The following is a 22,559-nucleotide window of genomic DNA, read 5'->3' as shown; positions in this document are numbered from 1 at the left end:
TCAAGCCCTTTTGGGGTGAATATATGCTCTCCTCAAAGCCACCAGATTCCAGTCAGACAACAGTCATTTTACCTCACTGGTAGTGACTATTTCACAGTTCGTTTAGCCTTTCGAAAACAACATTTTCACTGTGGTCAAAAGCCTATTTGCTCTCCCGCTTGCCACATACAAAGGGAGGCATAAATTACGTTTACATGTAAATTCATTTTTACCACAATGACAAAAAAATGGCTCCAACACTACTATAGTAAATTAATTAAGTTGGTACAAAAAAGCTCATATTTGCATTCGCTTGGCGAATCTGTCAAGATGTCAGCACCTTATTTATGTTGCAGAAACTGTTGAGTTATATTCGTTAAAGTGGCAGTAGGCAGTATATTTTTGCCGTCACTGGGCAAAAACTACATAATAACCTTTCAGCATATTGTAATTCAAGTGTTCTGAGAGAAAACTAGACTTCTGCACCTTCTCATGGCTCTGTTTTCAGGCTTTATAAAATCTAGCCCGTGACGAGAGACTTTGACCAATGACAGGTCATTTCATTGAGAGAGCGTTCCTATTGGCTGTGCTCCAGTCATGTGGCCAGAACGTCACAAACTTTCTCATTTTACAGCTAAACCGTGCACTACAAGATGATTCTGAAAACATCTGAGGCGAGAAATAGGCATTATCGTAACATAATATTGATTCATATTTGATCAGCGTACCTAGTTTGACCGTTTGGTCGGAGTTCGCGAGTGATTGACAGCTGGCTCTCACAGACAGCAGATGGACAGCAGATCTCAGATCAGCTCTTACTGCTTGTTTTCCTCCGGTATGTCAAATCTTGCAGATGCCGTTAGGAGCACCGGAGGACACAGAGGGACATGATTTTTTTCAGGTTACCTGTTTCATGCACTACTGTCAGGATATAGCGACCGTTTTATAAAAATAACTTCTTTTAATCATATTTGCTCCGATCTCGCCCACTTCAGCTTTAAAGAAAGTAGATTTAATAAAAAGTAATTAAGTACACATATGTTTGTTATTTTTTTTAGGGTGATGACATCAGAAAATATGTGTGGGAGTCGCAGCTTTTCGTAGATACAAGTATGGGGGTTTCAAGGAAAATAGGTTGGGAACCACTGCTCTAACCCCATTCCCCCCCCTACCTAATAACTTTCATACAGTCCCTTAAGGATCTCTTTTTAATTGCTAGGTTATATGATGACCCTTACACAAATACAATTATTTATTCTGCATTGCTGTTTGCTTTCTGGTAATCAGTAAGTGGAAATCCTCCCTCTCTATTTACCTCTACTCTACCGGCACAACACATGATCTCATCATATCACCTTACTCCACCCTGCTTTCCAGATTTAAGCAGGGAACTGGAAGGACGAGGTATAAAGACCAAGTGTAAATATGTCATCAGGGAGGCTGTTGAGACAATAAGCAGATCTTATAGGTCTGTCAGGAACCAGGCTTCATTTCAGGCTTCCAGCTCTTGTCACTGCAGCACAGATCAGTGTTTGTCCCCCGAGGCTGCTGCTCTGCAGACACACATTAACATGAGCAGCAGCTAAAGGATGAAAGTTGTTGGGCGGTGTGAACAAGAGCCCACCTCCTGTGTAAAGTGTTCTCTGGGGCGGCATCACACCTCTTGATCATTAGCATGAAAGAGGAGCTTTGATCGGTGTGGTTAATTAAATCAGCTCTTTTCATCTGCTTTGCTGCTCTGACTAAAATCAGGACCGTCCACTTTTATCCACTGAGAGAAAAATGAATAATAAATCATCATCTGGTGCGTCAACCATAAGATGTAAAAACAAACCAACAAACCACTATCAGTGGCCTATCTAATGTTTTCAGAGTGTCGCACAGTAAACCTCAGCTTGTGGCAGCATGCAGCTCTGGTATGTGCTGGCATATTATTTATAGTTTGTACTCTTTCCACTGTGTTTTGTTGTTCCTATCATTCAGTTTGTTTCCTCAGGGCTTCTTTGAAGCATCTGTGTGGCCACACAAATGATTATAAGAATGCAGCTGCTGATGTTCAGTAAATGAAGAATGTGTTGGCTGTTTATGAAAGCTCATACTACTACAGTGCTGCTGATCTCATGTACTATTGATACCTCTTGGTAGGAAAATAAATATTAAGTAATTCATTTGTGAATATTCAGAACTATGAATAGTTACATTTTACCCTCTGTGTGCAAGATGTTGCCAGACTTTAGCGCCATCTACTGGTAGTTTCATATTAAAGCATTTAGCTCTGTGATAAGACTTATATTTATGAAAATATATACACAGAAAGATGAAGCTAATTTGACATTCTAGGCAAATAGCAAAATGTTACTAACATTAATAAATCTGTGGAGGTCAATGCTGATTTACAACATCTCTCCCTGCTCTCAAACTCTACCAGCTGTGTTTGAACATTAAACAATAGTCCTAGATATGCAGAGTAGAAATGTGGTATTCTCATGCACGATGTTTCTGATTAACATGGGCGGATTAGGAGACAATGGGCCCCCGGGCACAGACATGCAAAAGGCCCCACCACCTCTCATACATAGACGCAAGACACACCGACTTTATAGTGGTTAAGCCTCTTGTTGTGGTTTCGTGTGTAAAAGAAAGAAATTATGGTCAAGATGATGGAATTAAGAGTGTGAAGTGAATGCGGTCTCAATCAAATATAAAACCAGCAAATGTTATGGTTTCCTGTATGTCCTCGTTTGGCTCTTTGTTTAAAATTTGGGAAATAAAGACTTTGGTATGGATTCAGTATGGAGGACGGAACCTGCCAAATAAAAAATAAATGAATAAATAAAAAATACTACATGCAAAAATAAATACATAAATGTTAAAATTAATAAAAACAAAATACATAAATTAATAAAAAGAAATTAAACAAAGGCGTAAATAAACAAGGCCATTAATACAAAGATAAATAAAGATACAAATTAAAACAGAAATATCAATTAGTGTCACATTTTATCAGTTAATTAATGGCTACATTTATTTTTAGTATTATGTTTGCTACATTAAATTACATTTATTTATTGAGTCATTAATTAATTTATTTTTGATTTTGTCAGTTCCGTCCTCCATACTTTAGATGATGATACATAGTCATGTAAAAGCAAGACAGGAAGCAGGTTTGCACAGGATTCGGACGCCTTGTGTTGCGGCTGACAGTTATCACTGTTGACCACACATACTAAACTTACATGAAGACAAATAAAAAGAACAGCCATTTCAAAGAGGTATTTTGTTTAAAAAATAACAGTACAAAAACTCTTCCAGTATTTGTTTCCAGACAGTTCAACAATAATTACAGCTTACAGTGTTCAAAAATAACATTTCATGAGTGATGCCAACCATCACTTCTCATCACATAACCTGGTAGGAGTGTGTCCACTGCACCAAAAGCATCGGGTTTTTTTTTTCAGGTTGGTACATTTTCATATTACATATTTCGAGCAGCAGATTTATTTTGAAAACATGCAGGTTTTTAAAAGGCTGGTAAGGCATTTGAATGTTCAACATGTTGCTTTGGTTTGAAATGTAAATCTTCCAGAGGAGTGTCAGTGATTTGGGCTAAAGTACCATTTCTCTCTCGTTCTTTTTTTAAAAAATATTATGTTAATTATTATTAACAGCCTCTGTGTTTTGTCAGTATAAAAAAAGAAAACAGAAATCATTACAATTTCATTCACTTCCATGGGGCTGGAGAGGCATCAGGGTGACAGTGATCATCAAAGCTTTGTACAGTTTGATAAAATCTACTCTACTATATTACAAAGTCTGTGAATGTGAGGTGACCAGCACCTCCAGTCTCTGCTCTAGTAGCTGAACATCTGCTGTGCAGAGCCGCCTTGCTGCTGCTGGGCTGGCGGCTGGCTCTGGACGGGCCGGCCTGGCTCCGGGCCCTGACTCTGGACCTCCTGACTCTCCCCTTGGGCACCCTCCACCACGGGGGCGACCTGGCCGCCTTCGACCGCCGGTACGGGCCTCCAGGCCAGGGTCGGGGCCTCCAGCTGGTGGCCCATGGGGTTGACCAGAGTGGTGACGTTGATGAAGTGGGCGACCGACTGAGGGGCCGTGCCACCTCCGGGACCCACCGTCTCCGGGATGAGCTCGGCCGGCCGGTTGTGGAGCATGGCGGAGCCGCTGACGGTGTCAAAGGTGACGGTGAGGATGGAGTTGTCCAGGGTGAGGGGCCGGTCGCTGGCCGTCAGGTGGCCCACGGCTACGGGCTGCAGGCTGGTGAACTGGGCGGGGGCGTGGCTGCTGATGGGCGTGACGGTGATGTTGGTCAGTCCCACCGAGCTGTTGGGTGAGGAGGATGATGGAGCACTGGGGTCGGCCAGGACCACCACCTGAAAGAATATAGATTTATATATGCTGGTTTGTAAGCAGTATTATGAATACATCTGAAAGACGGGAAATTTACTCTCAACTACAAATATTTAATTTACCTCCAATACTCTAGACAATTTTTAAGCAAACTAGGAGGACTACTATGATAACAAAATTTTTTAGTTATACATATACTGTAATATCTGGATAATGAGGAAGACACAGATACTAGCCCACGAGGGTGAGAGGGAGATTTTATTATTTATTTGTTATATTATATTTCCCATTTCTTTCGACAGTTTCATTGTATTTAATTTCTTGTTTGCTTTAGCTGCAGGAAAGGTGTTACAGTGTGTTGTCATCATCATTTATGTAAATATAAAAACAATAAATAAATAATAAATAAGTCATAATTGCTGGTTCATGTGTGATGTTATGACATTATCTGTCAATTTACCATTTTATTAAACCCATTTAGGTTTTATTTAATTACCCTTTTAGAGGGACTTTTCATTACACTTTGATACTGTTGATATTGAAATCAATCATCACAGCATTTTATAGCTCTCAATAAACAAAACAACAAAAAGAAAATCAAGCTTCCAGTAATACAGAGCCAGAACAGTAGTAACATTATTGTACAACAAATGTATATCATCACTGCATTTATTCTGCTGGCCATCAGCAGGGTGTGAGCACACAAAACGTCAGCCCATTTCTTGTGGTCTTTCAAAAAAAAAAAAAAAAAGAGATTGAACATGTTATTATGACAATAAAAGAAGAACTTTTGTGAAAATCTTCATATCTACCTGTTGGATGCTCTGCACGGCAGAGCTCGTCTCGGTCTCGTCGCCGACGATGACGGCGTTGAATTCTACCATGGGCTCGTGCCTCGGCTCGGCGTAATCGACGTATTCGTCGGACTCGGAAAGCTCCGGCTCGGCCAGAACTCTCTGCTTCTTCTTGGGGTGTCGGGAGGGTCGGCTGGGCCTCTCATGAGGCATGCCGTCTTTCTCCAGGGTCAGAGAGGGCTGAGGAGGAATGTGAAACATTTCATGAGACAGGTGACAGGGTAGATTTTATTCATTTTCTTTCTTTCTGCAAACACAATCATGTCACACAGGATGCATGTAACACCAGGTACAAAGGGCCTGATTTATTTATTTATTTATTTAAAAAGGATCCCCATTAGCTGATACCAATAGCACCAGCTAGTCTTCCTGGGGTCCGAAATCATGTACATTAATTTATCACATACATACTATATACAACATCATATTTGTGTTACACTAATAACACTCAAATTTTCAAACATATATAAATTTCAAATTTCAAATTCATACACAAATCTTCCACAATTTTTTTTTTTTTTTTTTTTTTTTTTTGTTTAGCCTCAAGGCTCATCATCAGGGAAAAAGGAACAAAGAAAACAAAGAAAACCATACATGACCAACACTGGACTATCGATCAGCTGTTTAAGTAATGTATTCGTAGATGGTATTTGAATGTGGATTTGTTAGAGGATTGACGGATGTGAAGAGGGCAGCTATTCCAGTGAGTGATGGCGCGGTAAATGACCGTCTTTTTTAAGGCATTAGATTTTGGGTGAGGTAACATGATTTGGCCATCACCTGCTGTTCTAGTGAAATGACTGTGAACGTCCCTGCATCTGGTAATTTGACTGTATAAAAACTCGGGTTTAGTAGAATAAATGCTGTTACTAAAGAATGTCGCTGTGCTTAAGGCAAGTCTTTTCTCTACTGGTAACCATGACAGTTTATGATGCATGCTGTCTGTGTTCGTTCTCATGGGGCAGTGTAACACAAGTCTTGCAGCTCTGTTTTGTGCAATTTGTAGTTTCCGCAGTATGCTTTTCGGTGCAGAAGACCATACAGGTGAGCAATAGTCCAGGTGGCTTAAACTTAAAGATTTAACTACTTGTCCCAGAACGTGTGCTGGAACATACGGAAGGCATTTTTTTGCCATGGAGATACCATTTCCCATTTTCCTGACAATTGTTTCTATGTGCTCGACCCATGACAGTTGATTGTCTATGGTTAGTCCCAGTAATGTGACCTTATCCACCTGCTGTATAGGTTCACTGTCCAAGTAGAGATTCATTGTGGGCATAGATGACAGCTTATGACTAGATCCAAAAATAATGGATTTGGTTTTTGAGATATTTAGTACCAACTTATTTTGTTTTATCCAATCGTAGACCAAGTTTAGGTCTGAAGATAGAACTTGGTCTAGTTCGCCGCTTGTATTTGCTGCGTAATACAGTGTGGAATCATCGGCGTACATTTGTATACTGGCTTTATGCAATACAGACGGCAAGTCATTTGTGAAGATGGAGTACAGGAGAGGTCCAAGACAGCTGCCCTGCGGCAGGCCACAGTTAAGCCCTTTACTGTTAGACATGCTGCCATTGTAATACACCCTTTGTGTTCTGCATAAAAGATAATTCTTCATAAATGTGATTGCACTTGATCTAAATCCATAACGTTGTAGTTTATTAATTAAAAGGTCATGATCTATGACATCAAATGCCGCGCTGAAATCCAGTAACACTGCACCTGTTATCCTAGAATTATCTATCTCTTTTAGCCAGTCGTCTGTCATTTGCGTTAGTGCAGAACAAGTGGAGTAGTGATGTCTGTAAGCATGTTGAAATCTAGTGTACAGGCCATTACAGTCAAAGTAATTTTGTATTTGTGAATGGACTATTCTCTCCATCAGTTTGCTTAGTACAGGGAGAATACTGATGGGTCTGCTGTTCTGCCCAGTAAATGTTAATCTGCCATCTTTAGGTAAGGGAATTATTTTACCTTCTTTCCAAATACTAGGATATATACCTTCCATTAGACATTTATTTAATATGTGACATATGGGACCAGAAATGTAATCGGCTGAGAGACAAAGTACCTTACTGTCCAGCATATCAGTGCCTACGGAGCCATAATCAGGAAGGGCTTTTAACAACTTCCTTACTTCACTCTCATCCACACTGTTAAACTGAAATGAACAACTTTTGTTAATCATTATATTGTTACTTATAAGGTTGAGAGTATTGGAATCCATGCTGCTCATATTCTTCCTTAGTGCATCGACCTTATTCACAAAGTAATCATTAAAATAATTGGCTATGTCAAATGGTTTAGTCAAAAACCTGCCATCCGACTGAACAAAAGAAGGGCTCCCAGTTTTATTTCTCCCCATTATTTCATTTAAGGTTCTCCAGAGTTCTTTACCATCTAGTTTCACTGCATTTATTTTATTTTTATAATATTCCCTTTTCATGCTTTTATTCTGTTTTGTCACTCGGTTTCTCAATTGACAATATTTTAGTCTGTCTTCCACAGATCCTGACTTTGCTAATGTGGATTTGGCTTTGTCTCTCTGTTTCATAAGGTCTTTTAAAGACTCATTCAACCATGGAGCTGGTCTGGATTTGGCAGTATACTTCTTCATGGGAGCATGGTTGTCGACAATCCTCATAAAGATGTTCATAAAAATATGTAAAGAAGCCTCAGGCTCCTGTGTAGCATACACATCGGCCCAGTTTACATTCCTGACATCCTCCAAAAAACGTTCTGAGATGAATTTCTTATACATTCTCTTATTAATAATTTTGACACCACATTTAGGAATTTTGGTTCTCCTGGTAATAGCTATAATGTTATGGTCACTGAACCCTACAGGTAGAGAGACTGGTTTAGTGCAGCGCTCAGGAGTATTTGTGTAAATATGGTCGATGCAAGTGGCAGATGTATGACCAGCACTGTTAGTAAAGACTCTGGTCGGTTGTGAAATCATCTGTGATAGATTACAAGCACTGACTAGTGACACCATCTTCTTTTTCATCGGGCATTGATTTGCAAGCCAGTCAATATTCATGTCCCCTAATATGAAAATTTCACCATTCACATCTGCAGCTCTGTCAATTAGTTCACATAAGTCATTCAGATAATGAGTATCAGTTCCTGGAGGCCTGTAGCAACAGCCTATCAAGATTGGTTTTAGGTGAGGAAGATGTACTCTAACCCATAAGGATTCTAAGTTATTTGGCATGAGCTCAGCACACAGTGTTGCAGGAAAATTGTTTTTTATATATATCGCTACTCCACCGCCATGTATATTTCTGTCCCTCCTGAAGATGATTCAGAGCTCATACTGTGAAGAAAAGGGAACTCTTTATATTTGCACTCTGACACTTCTATATTTAGTGTACAATCAAACATGCTGATGTGCACAACAAGGAAGTTAAAGTATAAGGAACATGATATGCAGTAGTGCCAGGCATCAAAATCATTTTATCAACTGATTAGATCTGTACTGCAGAGTGAAAGAGATGTAATCTAACCTGCACAATGCTGATAGACGAATCATTGATTGTCGAAGGTTCCTGAAGATCGTCAAACTCGTCCATTCTTACAGACACCACCTGGAGCCACAAATGAAATTAAGGATTTAATAAGAGCAACTGGCCTGGCCGGTAAAACATACGGATCCTGTCTCAACGCGACTCACCTCGGGGTGTTTGCGTCGCAGGTGTCGGTTCATGGAAGCGCGGGTGGACACCTTGGTCCCGCAGAGGTGACACGACTGGGCCTCCACCTTCTCGTGAGTGAGGTGGACGTGCTTCTGCAGCATGTACTCCGTCAGGTACTTCTTATCACACGTCGCACATGTCCATGTCTTGCCCACTGCAGAGAGAGAAGAGAGAGGGGCACTCGGTCAGTCCAGTATGCTAAATGCACCGATGCAAACACGTTGCAGACTACTGGTGGGATCACATTCATAGTTTTGACCTTATAATTGAACAGACTATGATATGGAGCCCAAAAAAACTGTCAAAAAAGATACAAATACATCAATAAAGAACACTTTTAGTCAATGATTTTTCACAAATCTCAAACTGCATCACAAGCTGGAAAAACAACACTTGTTCCACTGCAAACACTTCACAATACAAACAAATACTGTTTTTCGCTTTCTTGCTGAGAGTTAGATGAGGAGATGATAAAACTCTCATGTCTGTGTGGTAAATATGAATCTACCCCCAGGACACGCTAACATAAAGCCTGGAAACAGAGGGAAACGGGTAGCCTAGCCTAAGTGTAAAAATTAAAAGTTTCTACCCTTGAAATATGTCAGTTTCTGGGCTTCATACTTCGCAAAAATAGGAATTTAGAATTCCGTATTGATGTAATTTTTCTCTCTCTCTGTTCCCAACCAATCCATCTTCCACCCATCGACTTCCACCCGTCAACATTCATTTTTGAGCAGCGTTCTGTTTCTTTTGCTCTGGCTGCATAAATCAGGCTGCAGAATTGGTTCTTGTCTGACCATAAACCACTCCATTTTTCATTTTAAATTACAGGTTCCCACGTTCAGCTTGGGCGGCACGGTGGTTAGCACTGCCGCCTCACAGCATGAGGGTCACAGGTTCAAACCTTGGGGCTTGGGGCCCTGTGGAGTTTGTTAGCGTGGGATTTCTCCGAGCACCTCCAAAGACATGCAGGTTAGGTTAATTGTTGACTGTAAATTGAGTGAGCGTGAAAGATTGTCTGTCTCTATGTGTCAGCCCTGGGATAGTCTGGCGACCTGTTCAAGGTGTACCCCGCCTTCACCTTCGCCCCATGTCAAGATAATGGATGGATGTTCAGCTTGTAAATGTCTTGTAATAATCAGGCTGTTTTTCTTTAACGTGGCCTGACATGAGACACTTGCCTGTGTGGATGAGCTTGTGCGTCTCTAGAGTCGTCCTCTCGCTGAACGTCTTTCCACACAGCTCACACATGAAGTCCTTTATACCTGCGAGCACAAACAAACAGCAACAATATCAGGTGAAAATGCACGTGTAGCAATCACATGTCTACATTATGTCTAAGCTTTTATTTCCTTACACCTTTCGTGGATCTGTAACACACATTTTGACTCACCTGTGTGTCTCTTGTAGTGTTTCAGCATGTTGACCTTTTGGGCAAACTTGCGGTTGCACTCCTTACACTCATACTCTTTGATGCCCTTGTGCAGCTTCATGTGGTGCCTCAGAGCGTGCTTGGTCTTCATGCCTGCACAAGAAAAGATCTGCTCAATACGGCGATGATCCGAACATCAGCTATTATGTGTTGATCATGACGTTTGCAGAGTGCAGAAAAAAAGGTAACGAAGGTGTGTGATGCAGCAGCAGCGAGGACCTGACCTTTCCCGCACTCTGCACACAGGAAGTCCCGAATGTCATCGTGAACCCTGAGGTGCTCCTTCAGCATGTCCTTCCGTGCGAATGATTTGCCGCACTTATCACAGCCGTGGCTCTTCACCCCTGGATGACCAAACGGACACTCAATCACCACGAGAAATGAAAAAATGCTTTTCTGTCTTTGTGTCTCTGTGTGTAACTTATGTCTCTGTTTCATGTTGTTATGCCATATGTCAACACTAGGGCTGTCAATTGATTAAAATATTTTTAATCGCAATTAACTATGGACAATCATGTGTTTAATTAATTAATTGCACATTTTTTATCTGTTCAAAATGTACCTTAAAAAGGAGATTTGTCAAGTATTTAATACTCTAATCAACATGGGAGTGGACAAATATGGTGCTTTATGCAAATGTATGTATATATTTATTATTCTGTTTCTCACCAGTGTGGATGATCTTGTGCCTTTCCAGGTTACCGATACTGTTGAAGATCCGGCCACAAATTTCACACGGATGGATGTACCTGTAGGACAGATGAGCAGATAAGAAATGATTACAGTTACTTTGTACTGCAGGTTGTTTATTTTATGTTGTGGTTTCACTTTGAAATGACCTTTTTTGTTCTAAATCAGACCACATTCTTTAACTACAGTATTGCATTCAGCTCTTATACATCCTGACCTGAACCTTCTCAATAGATATTACACAGTACATATTTAAGGGGAATAAAAAGACTTTCACATGGACTCTTCTCCTCAGCACACTTCAGAATGGTGTCTGGAGTATTTTGCCATATTATCAGTATGCAACAGACCTCAGCTGACGTTCTGATTTCCATCCTTATCCATTAACTCAGCCTTGGTTTGACAAGGCTAAACAAACCAAAACTGAGAGGTGGGACATGTTTTAGTGCTTACTTCTGCACTGCGGGGTCAGGCAGCTGCTCTCTGTGGATGACCAGGTGAGCGTTGTACGTGGCCTTCAGTGCGAAGCGCCGGTTACAGATCCCGCAGCTGTAGCCTCGCTCCTTGTGCTGCTCCAGGATGTGCTTCAGGTACTCTTTGCCCTTCGCAAATGACAGCTAGAGACACAGAAGGTCATGAATTTGTGTGAGAAAAAAACAAAGATATGTAAGTTTATATTACTCGAGCTGCTCTTAGCTGTATGAATCAGAGGGCCTTGAGCATGTTCAATGAACGCTCTGCTGAAGATAAATGGGCAAAGGCAAAACAGTTTATATTCTTAAATGTGCCTCATCTCCCTGAAATGTTTAGATATTATTACAAGTTAATAAGATAAAGAACGTAAAGTGTGCGTTGATGTCTCTATGCCTGTCGGGACAAAGCTCACTTGGCATTTCTTGCAGTTGTACTTGTGGTGCTCGAGATCGTCTTCATCATCATCGTCGTCTGTTTCGTCGCTGTCGCCTGCTGAAATGCCGATCCTCTTGATGAAGACCTCTCTCTCCTGCTCGTCCATTAAGGCGATATCCTGGAACAAACAGAAATGATTCAGCTCAGTGACAGCTAGGATCCAGAGGGGGGGTCAAGACCCAATTTAATGAAACATGTTTGATCCAAGGTGCTATGAAATAACCATAGTGACATCTAACATGGTGCATTTTAGTCTTCTCTAAGGAATACATCACTACTGGAATGGCAGGTGACAAAGTCTACTTACGTTTACTTTACGTACTCATTATACAGAAAGAGCAACAGCTCCTGACAGGCCGTGGGAGGTTGTGATTATATCACAGCTATCAAACGCCCCGACGCAAGAAAAGAAACTACCAGAAACGAGGCTGTTAACTGTGAGCGATAGAGAATGTTAAGCTTCCACTCTGCGCCGCCTCACCTTGAAGTGAACGTGAATGTGATCTCGAAGGACGTCCACGCGGAAGAACTTGCGAGCGCAGATCTCACAGGTGTACTTCTTATCACCGTGAGTCAACAGATGCTTGTTCATGTTGCTCCTGCAGGAGAACACCTGTGCAAACAAAACACAAACACGTCACAGATGCACATGAACACCCACGGTGCATTTTTTCCCCTCAAGGACTTGTGTGCACTTCGTTTGACCTGCTGCCATAAATGCCAGTAATCTTTGCTGCTGTGCGGAGTGCTCACCTTGCCACAGATGGGACAGGGTGACGGCTCCTTCCTGTACCTGGTCCCTTCTTCTCCATTGGCCTCCAGCTCCTCTCTCTTCATGTGCTTTGGTCCTGTCCAGATGCATTTTGGGTTTAATTCAGCAAAGAACTTAAAAGCCCAACAGGATAAATATGGTGACATGTAACTAAAAGGTGTAGTTTGATGCAAGTTGGAGCTCTCTGGAGTTTTTGATCCAGTCTCATGTTTTTTCTTAAAGAAATTCACCTACATTGTGAATGATGTACCTAATCACAGTAAATATTCCACACAAAGAGCCATTTTCCTCCTACATCGCCCTTTCTGAAAACAGTGCTTTGAAAACTAAACCTAAAAAAACGTAACAAAGTGAAGCTTTGCTCTCTGCGCCTGTGGGACTCACCCACGCCGTGCCTCCTGTGGTGCTCCTGCATCACATCTTTGCGGTAGAACATCTTGTTGCAGATCTCACAGGAATAGAGCTTCTCGCCGTGCTTTTTCTTGTGCTTGGAAAGGTTGCTGTTGGTGGAGAAGAACCGCGAGCAGATATCGCACTGGAACGTCTTGTCGTCTGGAGAGAAGAAGAAGAAGAAGAAGAAGAAGAAGAAGAAGAAGAAGATGGATAAATCTGACCGGGATGTGATCAGAAACATCGTTCAAAAAGGGAGAAGCGAGGAGATAACTTCATATATAAGTAAAAGCCTATCCGACCTGTCCGACAGTTGTGGAACTTTAAGGCATTTTCCAGGCGAAAGGATTTCTCACACGTGTTGCATTTATATTTGTACTCCATGTCAGGCTGTTGGGAGGACATGAAAAGAAGACACATTAACTTGCAGGTAGTAAAAACTCCTGAGCTAACAGCTAGGAGTGATACTCACCATGGTCTTGCTGTGCTTGTAAGAGATGTGCTGCTTTAGACTCTCCTTCCGGCTGAACAACTTGTCACATTCGTCACATTTGAACAGCTTATCACCTGGGAGGATGCAGAAGAAGAGATTCCTCATTCTCAGTGTACAGTATTTGAATCATGCGATGCTGCTTCGAAGGCCTACAATTAGTTCCTCAGCTCACTAATGTGAACGTACCGTGAGATCGGATGTGTCTGTTGAGGTTGCTGCTGTTCTGGAAGACCTTGTTGCAGAGGGAGCAGCGGTACACCCTCTTGTGCTCTCTGGTTTTGTGTCTCTTCAGGACGACCCCGCGGTCCGGAGAGCTCCGCACACTGCTGCTCTCTGCTGCTGCTGCCGCTGCCGCCTCTGAGGCCACCGACTCTGACCTCGCCACCGACGGCTTCACATCTGCACACATCAGGAATCAAGGTCAATTTCAATGTCTATCTCAGTCTGGACCAAAGTGGTGGACCGACCGACTGAGACACCGCCATCCCTAGGGTCAAGCTGCTAGCTAGCATGGCTCAAATGATAAAGACATGAAGCTGTGCTCTGTTATCTGTGACCAACATTATTAAATACTCCAATTCAGCACTACAGGAATAACTTCATTCACTTTTAATGAAGCTGCTCCATCACCGACTACCTCAGATAGATATTTGCACCATTTTGCCAGAATGCCATCCAACAACATCCTCTGCAGAATGTGCCTGAACCTGTTGCAACTTGTTCAGTTCAGAGTTACGAGTTACACATGTAAGACTCTTATCCCCTCCCATAGACACGACACGCTAGATTAGCGTCTTCTCATCTGTGTATTATGTGCTACATTAATGCACATATTTGGGACGATATCCCTGTACATTGCATATTCTTATTATACTCTTACGTACTGTGAACCTTTGTACATTCCTTGGACAATTTTGCACATTTCTGCACAAAACGTCCACTTCTAAAAAAACGCACCGCTCTTCCAATTTTATTACATTTTTATAGTATTTTTTTATATATATTTTTCTTCTATTCTATATTTGTTTCTTGTACATGTTTTTAAATATTTGTTTTCATATTTTTATAGTATTTTTTCTATTGTATATTTACATTATTTGTACATATTTTACACTATTTTTCATATTTGTATTGTGTTTTTCTTCTATTCCATATTTATATTTCTTGTACATATTTTTATTTTTAAATTGTATTTTACCAAAGCAACTTCTTTGTATGTGAAAACCTACTTGGCAATAAATCTGATTCTGATAGAAAGTGGAGGAGAAACGTGAGAGCTGTGTTGCATTGTGAAACGCAACCCCAGTGGAATAACTAGTATCTTTGCTTTTTCCGAGATGAATTTCTAACTGTATTATTGTTGGATGCCAGCACAGGACAGCGAGTCTCCAAAGAAGATATTGCTTTTTCATGAACTGACACAGATCCTGATGTTTATCGAAGATGTTTTGGATCCTTTGGTTCATCTCAACAGGATATCAAGCGAGTTCTCCACAAACTGGCTCCAGAAATGTAATCTCTTATGTGTTTGAGGCTGGATTTTCCTGCTCAAACCTGACTGTTTTGTCTTCCTCACCTTTGTTTTTGCCAGCGGTAGCTGCACCTCCGGGCCTGCGTCCTTTAGCTCTCCTCCCTCGGCCCTGTCCTCTCTTGGGGACCGGTCGAGGTGCGGGGGGGTCGCCCTCCTCCTCATCGGGGCCGACCAGGCTCTCCTCTTGGGGCAGGAGCGAGTCGTCCGGAAGCGCTGATGCTATCTTCGCCTCATCGAGATGACTCAGCACGTTGCCTGTGATCAACAGAGGCAAGCAGGGGAATCAGAGCGTGTAACCATGACACAGCATTTTTGCTCAGTTAAGAGATGTTTTGAACGGTTTGGCTTCCACCCCTGCTGAACTCACTGTGGAGAGAAACAGCTGACCCAGACATGAACTTAGCTTTCCTCTTACAGAAAGAGGAGAACATTTCGAATGTTGCATTCACACCAAGAGAGAAGTAAATTTTTGCCTCGCTTTACCTCCGGACCCCCGGTATCATTTGTGTTCATTCACGCTGGAGAGGAGAAGGAGCTTGTCTCCATAGATAGCAACAACTTTTCTTTCCGCCATTTCTGCCATCAACCATGGAAAAAAATAACCACTGTTGCTGCTTTGTACGTATTGTGGAAGTCCCAGATACGTCAGAAAACCAAACGCCTTCATGTCTGGGTTTATAACATCACCAGCCACACGTCGCTACTGCGGTATGGACCCAAAATAAACAGATTGTGCTGTGATTTAATTGAAATAAACAGATCAGAAGAATGCCGAAATAACTACATAATAATGCAGATTTGTAAAAAGTCTGAATTCATGCTTTGTCAGGTCTGTCCGCAAGACGACAAGCAAACAACTTTTAAATTGCTTGTTTTCTGAATGGAGTTTGGATTGATCAGTGCCAGGCTATTCAGCTACACCTCAACACTCAACATAAACTCATCTAGACATAAATACGGCAGCAACATTGTTGTTTATAGACAGTCTTGTGGTTTATACACATACATTTATACACTGAGTTTCGTCCGGTCTCTGTACAGGTATGATGTACTATCGTAGCTCTGGGTGGCCACAGAAAGCTACAATATTTTTTTCCCCTGTGCGAAAAGTTCGCTTTGCACTAGGTGTGAATGTACTCGAAGATGTACTGACTAGAGGTGATGGATGTTTTGAATGATCTTACCTGCGTTATTTTCTTCAGCCACTGGAGGCATGTCGGCTCCAGTTTTCTCTGAGGTCTCTGTCACGTCTGAAAAATGAAGAGACAAACTATAAAGACACAACTCACACTGTTGCCGTGACACAGCACAACAGCATCAGTGCTGTAATGTCACCTACCTGGTGTAGGTGCTGGTTGAAGTGGAGGCTTAAGGGAGGGCTTCTCCATCTTCTTGGCATAGAAGGCTCCGTACCAGACCCTCAGCTCTGTTCCTGGGAGCACATCCTGAGGAAACAAACAGCAGGGGCAACACACCAAGCTCCTATTAGAAATGAATGAGCTGCATGACTAGATTAATCCCTGAAATCTTGGACCAATAATCCTGACCACCAACAAATTCATTTAATCTTTATTCACAGGACGTACATGACTCCACGTAAACTTCACAGTGTGAAGTTTAAAGCTGACTCAAATTGTTCTTTATGCCATATACAGTAGGTATTAGATTGGTACCTTTTATCATATAATTTGGGAATGCCCTGGTGTAGCTAATTTCTGGAAGGTGAAAGAAAATCTGTCTGCTATATTACATATTCCTATCCCAATCTCTATTGATTTTAAATGATCTCTCTCAGCTTGCACTAGCAATGGGTGCTTACTTTTATAGATCTTGGCTATCTTAAATTGTCCACAGCACGCATCCATGGAGCAAAAGAGGAAACTATTAAGTCTTTGGGCCAAAACAGTGGAGGATCTTAAAGGCGTCTCGACTTAAGAGAACCCCTCCTTCTTTCTTCTGTTTTTATTTATCCATTTCTTTTACTTCTCAAATTTAACTTTATTTTATTTATTCGTAACTCTCCCTCTGGTCCTGTTTCTGTGATATTTCTTTAGTTCTTTGTTCCCCATTTGGGCTTCATAATCTGTTTATTTTACTGTTTGTTGTAGACTTCTTTCGGTGTTGTAATACTGGCTAAATTTATAAGGGTTGAAGCAACATCGCTTACATCAGTACCACTTGGTGGTTATCACATAGTTCCTTATTGCAGATATGTATGTGCAATATGTTAGTATGTATTATATGTATGCAAGTGTGTATGTACTGTATATATAGGTGTGAGGTGTGTGTAGATGTTATGTATATACATATGTATGTCTAGATGTATGCTTATGCATGTATAGTCATCTGCATCCATTATAGTGACTTAATATGTGTGCTTTTTGTGGTCTGTCATATTATGGTTAAATCTTACTTGATATATAGTGTTTTGTTTGATGAACTTTATTCACTGCCGTATTGCTGATACATCTCTTCGGTTCAAATAATAATAAAAATGTCATCACAAAAGGGAAATCTTGGACCAACAAGGCTTTAGGTTTAGGATGGAGACACGCACCTGCGAGGTGTTATAGTACACATCATCATCCTGCTGGTACACTGTCAGATTCTGGTGTTTGTGGTCGGAGGCGGGTCGCACCAGCATCATCCAGTTGCAGTCTTCTTCACTGCTGGAGTCAAAACACACCACCACGGCGTCCTTCTGGAAGATCTGGAGGATTAACAAGAAAGGAAGCTAAAATAACAACCACATCCATCCATTTATAACAGCACAGAGCATCAAGTGTTTCCGCTCCACATGTAAACATCAGGCTGCACCTTAAGAGGGAACGGTCCATCCTTCTCCAGGTGGGGGACCCTCTTAGCCTCAAAGGGCCCGAACCGGGTCCTCTTGACCAGCCGGCGCAGCACAAACACCCCCTCCTGGCCATCGTCCACCTGTCTGATCTCCAGGCTGTTTGGTAAAGACGACCTGATCCAGGAAAAGAACAACTTAGTATGATTGTTAGAACACAAAAAATCATTCATATTATTTCCTTGGCACTTCGCCTCGTGTTATGTGAATACAAAGACTCCATTATATTTTCAGAGGCGTTTAAAAATAAAATGTGGATTTGCCTGAAGATCTGAATTTAGCGCGCGTGGGATGGAACTTCAAGTGCCAGGAAGTCAACCATCTGCAACGAGCTCTAAACTCACAAAATCTCTCTTCAAGGTCTAGAATATTAATAACATGACACGTGTAAAGGCTTTGTATTTTCATTCCCCCTCTCCACGAGGAGGATCGAGGATAGAGGTCAGGGTCAGTTTACACTGCAGATAGTAGGGAATTTAGGCTGCGGATCTTCCTCTGGTTGAATCTGAATGAACTTAGAAGGGATAGTTTGGGTGTTTCTCAGTGGGGTTGTATGAGCTACTTCTCCATAGTCAGTGTATTACCTACAGTAGATGACGGTCGGCATGCCCCCAGTTTGGAGAAGCAGACAGGACCAGTACCGAAGCAAACAATGTGCTGCTGTGTACGGGGCCGGTGGTAAAACATATTTTAGACACCTAAAGAAAGACCCACCTAAAAGAATCAATATCAGTATAAATGTACGCTATATTTAGAATATTTTTGCTTGTTTACTTTGCCGTGAGACAGCTATACAGTCTATGTTTCCGACGGGGAACTGAAGCCGTTATCTACGCTCTCTTCACAGCCACCAGACTCCTATGATAAAAACAGTAATTTTACATCGCAGAACACAGGAGTTGCTGGTCTACCGCTGCCTCCATCGGTTAGTTTGTTTGTGTTATTGTGTGACTTTGATTAGTTCAGACTCACCAATGTGATAACGGCTTCAGTTACCCGTCGGAAACATAGCTGTCTCATGGCAAAGTAAATGGGCAAAAATAGTCTAAATATAACGTACATTTATACCGATATTGATTCTTTTAGGTGGCCAAAATACGCTTTGCTGTTGCCCCCCGTCCACAGCAGTACATTGCTTTGCTCCCGTGCTGGTACTTCTGTCTGTTTCTCCAAACCGACCGTCATCTACTGTAGGTAATACACTGACTACGGATAAGTAACTCATAAAACCCCACTTCAAAACACCTGAACGATCCCTTTAAGTTGATGGATGGAATCACTAGTTTGATTTCAAGTCAGTGAAGTTCAGGCACTTTTGAGTTGTCACTCACCGGGCCCGGCTGAGGACGAAGGAGTCCTGGACGGTCACCAGCGGTCCCAGCTCGGGACACTCTGTGTCATGGTATTGGCCACAGTCCTCACACCCTGCAACACACACACATCACATATCACCTGTCACCTTGAGCAGCCCAGTGTCACTGTCTGTGTCAGTAGTTCAGTAAGAGCTGGATTCATACTCACAGATGAACTCATCTGGTGCCTGCTCAGCCATTATGCCAACCTGCAAATAGAAGATATATCTTGTCTTTAATAGAAGATATAATAAAGCAGAGAAAAGTGTGTGCGGGAGCAAGTAATTCTTTTGAAAAAGTACATATTGGAGGGGATCTACTCCCAGCACCACAAACATGTTTTCCTCTCCTTAAAGTTTAATAGATGATATATCATGTCTTTAATACAAGAAATATCATGTCTTTAATAGAAGATATACCATGTCTTTAGTAGAAGATATACCATGTCTTTAATAGAAGATATACCATGTCTTTAATAGAAGATATACCATATCTTTAATAGAAGATATATCATGTACTTAATAGAAGATATATCATGTCTTTAATAGAATATATACCATGTCTTTAATAGAAGATATACCATGTCTTTAATAGATGATATATCATGTCTTTAATAGAAGATATACCATGTACTTAATAGAAGATATATCATGTCTTCAATAGAATATATACCATGTACTTAATAGAAGATATATCATGTCTTCAATAGAAGATATATCATGTCTTCAATAGAATATATACCATGTACTTAATAGAAGATATATCATGTCTTCAATAGAAGATATATCATGTCTTTAATAGAATATATACCATGTACTTAATAGAAGATATATCATGTCTTCAATAGAAGATATATCATGTCTTCAATAGAATATATACCATGTACTTAATAGAAGATATATCATGTCTTCAATAGAAGATATATCATGTCTTTAATAGAATATATACCATGTACTTAATAGAAGATATATCATGTCTTCAATAGAAGATATATCATGTCTTCAATAGAATATATACCATGTCTTTAATAGAATATATACCATGTCTTTAGTAGAAGATATACCATGTCTTTAATAGAAGATATACCATGTCTTTAATAGAAGATATATCATGTCTTTAATAGAAGATATATCATGTCTTTAATAGAATATATACCATGTACTTAATAGAAGATGTATCATGTCTTCAATAGAATATATACCATGTACTTAATAGAAGATATATCATGTCTTCAATAGAATATATACCATGTACTTAATAGAAGATATATCATGTCTTCAATAGAATATATACCATGTACTTAATAGAAGATATATCATGTCTTCAATAGAAGATATATCATGTCTTTAATAGAATATATATCATGTCTTCAATAGAAGATATATCATGTCTTCAATAGAAGATATACCATGTCTTTAATAGAAGATATATCATGTCTTTAATAGAAGATATACCATGTCTTTAATAGAAGATATATCATGTCTTTAATAGAAGATATACCATGTCTTTAATAGAAGATATATCATGTCTTTAATAGCAGATATATTATGTCTTTAATTATAGGAAACAGGGGTCAGGACAGGAAGGAGAAAAATGGACATTTCTATGAAGGAACTACTTTTAGAGTGTGTTAGCTGAACTTCAGAGCCTGCACACACACATTTAACCTGAGACACTTCTTCAGCTGCACTGCATGCTTCAGCCCTGCAGGCTAAACAGCAGTGTATTATGCATTATGACAACAATAACAGTGTTTTTTGGTATATAAGAGGTGCAGTTAGAGCATGCATATTAACGTGTGCAGTCCGGGCAGCAGATGGGATCCAGGATTTGAGTCGTTCCCAAACTGTAGCCGGGTTTTAACTCCGATCTGAGCGGCTCCTCTTCTCCAAAATGTAACAAAGAACAGTCGGCATGGCGGATGGACCGGAGACGCAAACCACCAAACCGGAGTCGGTGCTCTTCAACGCCTGGTAGTGCGCGCTGGAGGCGGCGCAGCAAAGCACCGAGCGAACCGGACGAACCGGCTGCACCTTTACTACAACACTGCGTCGCCATTTGTTAGGAAAACGATGTGTATTTATAGAGAAACACGTTACCTTTTCTGCAGAAGACCCTTCATTTAGCGAATCCTGACTCCAGGTTCCAATCCGCTCCAGAAACGGCGCAGGACCGGAAACGCACCGCGCCGAGTGCATTATGGGGAATGTAGTGCTCTTCAAGAGTTGATATAAAGCAACTCAATCAAGCATTAATTAGGCAATTAGAGGTTGTGTTGTAGTTTAGCAAACAAAAAAATAGGGAAAAGCACTTGAATTACCACAAAACCTTATAATATAATAAAAAAAAATTATAAAAATATACCATTATAAGTAAAAGTGCTGCATTCAAAATCTTAAGTAAAAGTATAGATGTATTTTACAGTTACCTGCAAAACCCTTCACCCTTATAAAGTCATTTTTCTCTGTAATTGAGTCTTATAAAACACATTCTTTTAGTGCTCGTCAAGACTCTATATTAGTCTTATTAATAACCACAAAACCTTATATTATAATAAAAAAATAATACAAATATACCATTACAAGTGAAAGTCCTGCATTCAAAATCTTAAGTAAAAGTACAGATGTATTTTACAGTTACCTGCAAAACCCTTCACTCTTATAAAGTCAGTTATCTCTGTAATTGAGTCTTATGAAACACATTTTTTTAGTGCTCGTCAAGAGTTGATATAAAGTAACTCAATCAAGCATTAATTAGGCAATTAGAGGTTGTATTGTAGTTTAGCAAACAAAAGAAATAGCACAATAATATAAATATATAAATATAAATATATAATAGAAAAAATAATACAAATATACCATTACAAGTAAAAGTACAGAAGTATTATCAGTAAAATGTACTTTAAGTAATACAATTAAAAGTAGTCCTTAAATTGAATTCCCCCTTTCATGGTGTTATATATTTTATAGGACTATTATCACTGATGCATTAATGTGTGAGCAACATTTTTGTTGTTGCTGGTCGAGACAGAGCTGATGATTAACTATTAACAGTTACCTGCAAAACACTTCACTCTTATAAAGTCATTTATCTCTGTAATTGACTCATATAATACACATTTTTTCAGTTAAGAGTGTTTTTTTTTGCATTTAAAAATGACAGAATAAATGTCTGTAACATGAAACGAGAGAATAACACAGTTTGCAGCACTACAATTATGAAAAAGTTGATTTTAGA

The 22,559-nt window shown here is 40.3% G+C and overlaps 1 protein-coding gene across 1 annotated transcript; it reads right to left on the bottom strand.

Moving 5' to 3' along the window:
- Positions 1 to 3,081: 3,081 nt before the first annotated feature.
- On the bottom strand, positions 3,082 to 21,521 carry prdm15 (PR domain containing 15). Its single transcript, XM_037748635.1, has 24 exons — positions 21,422 to 21,521; positions 19,492 to 19,531; positions 19,302 to 19,395; positions 17,934 to 18,087; positions 17,674 to 17,826; positions 16,456 to 16,561; positions 16,301 to 16,366; positions 15,162 to 15,371; positions 13,772 to 13,984; positions 13,565 to 13,659; positions 13,395 to 13,482; positions 13,087 to 13,254; positions 12,684 to 12,778; positions 12,412 to 12,543; positions 11,908 to 12,048; positions 11,475 to 11,638; positions 11,001 to 11,080; positions 10,556 to 10,675; positions 10,293 to 10,424; positions 10,081 to 10,164; positions 8,878 to 9,053; positions 8,711 to 8,791; positions 5,157 to 5,378; positions 3,082 to 4,367 (listed from the first exon to the last, which is right to left on the bottom strand). The coding sequence occupies exons 1-24, from the start codon at positions 21,518 to 21,520 to the stop codon at positions 3,831 to 3,833; spliced, it is 3,450 nt and encodes a 1,149-aa protein (XP_037604563.1). The 5' UTR covers position 21,521; the 3' UTR covers positions 3,082 to 3,830.
- Between the last annotated feature and the right edge of the window lie 1,038 nt (positions 21,522 to 22,559).

Source organism: Sebastes umbrosus, chromosome 17 (assembly GCF_015220745.1).
Source record: "Sebastes umbrosus isolate fSebUmb1 chromosome 17, fSebUmb1.pri, whole genome shotgun sequence".
Taxonomy (NCBI): Eukaryota; Metazoa; Chordata; class Actinopteri; order Perciformes; family Sebastidae; genus Sebastes; species Sebastes umbrosus.
This window is presented reverse-complemented; position numbering and strand designations above follow the sequence as displayed.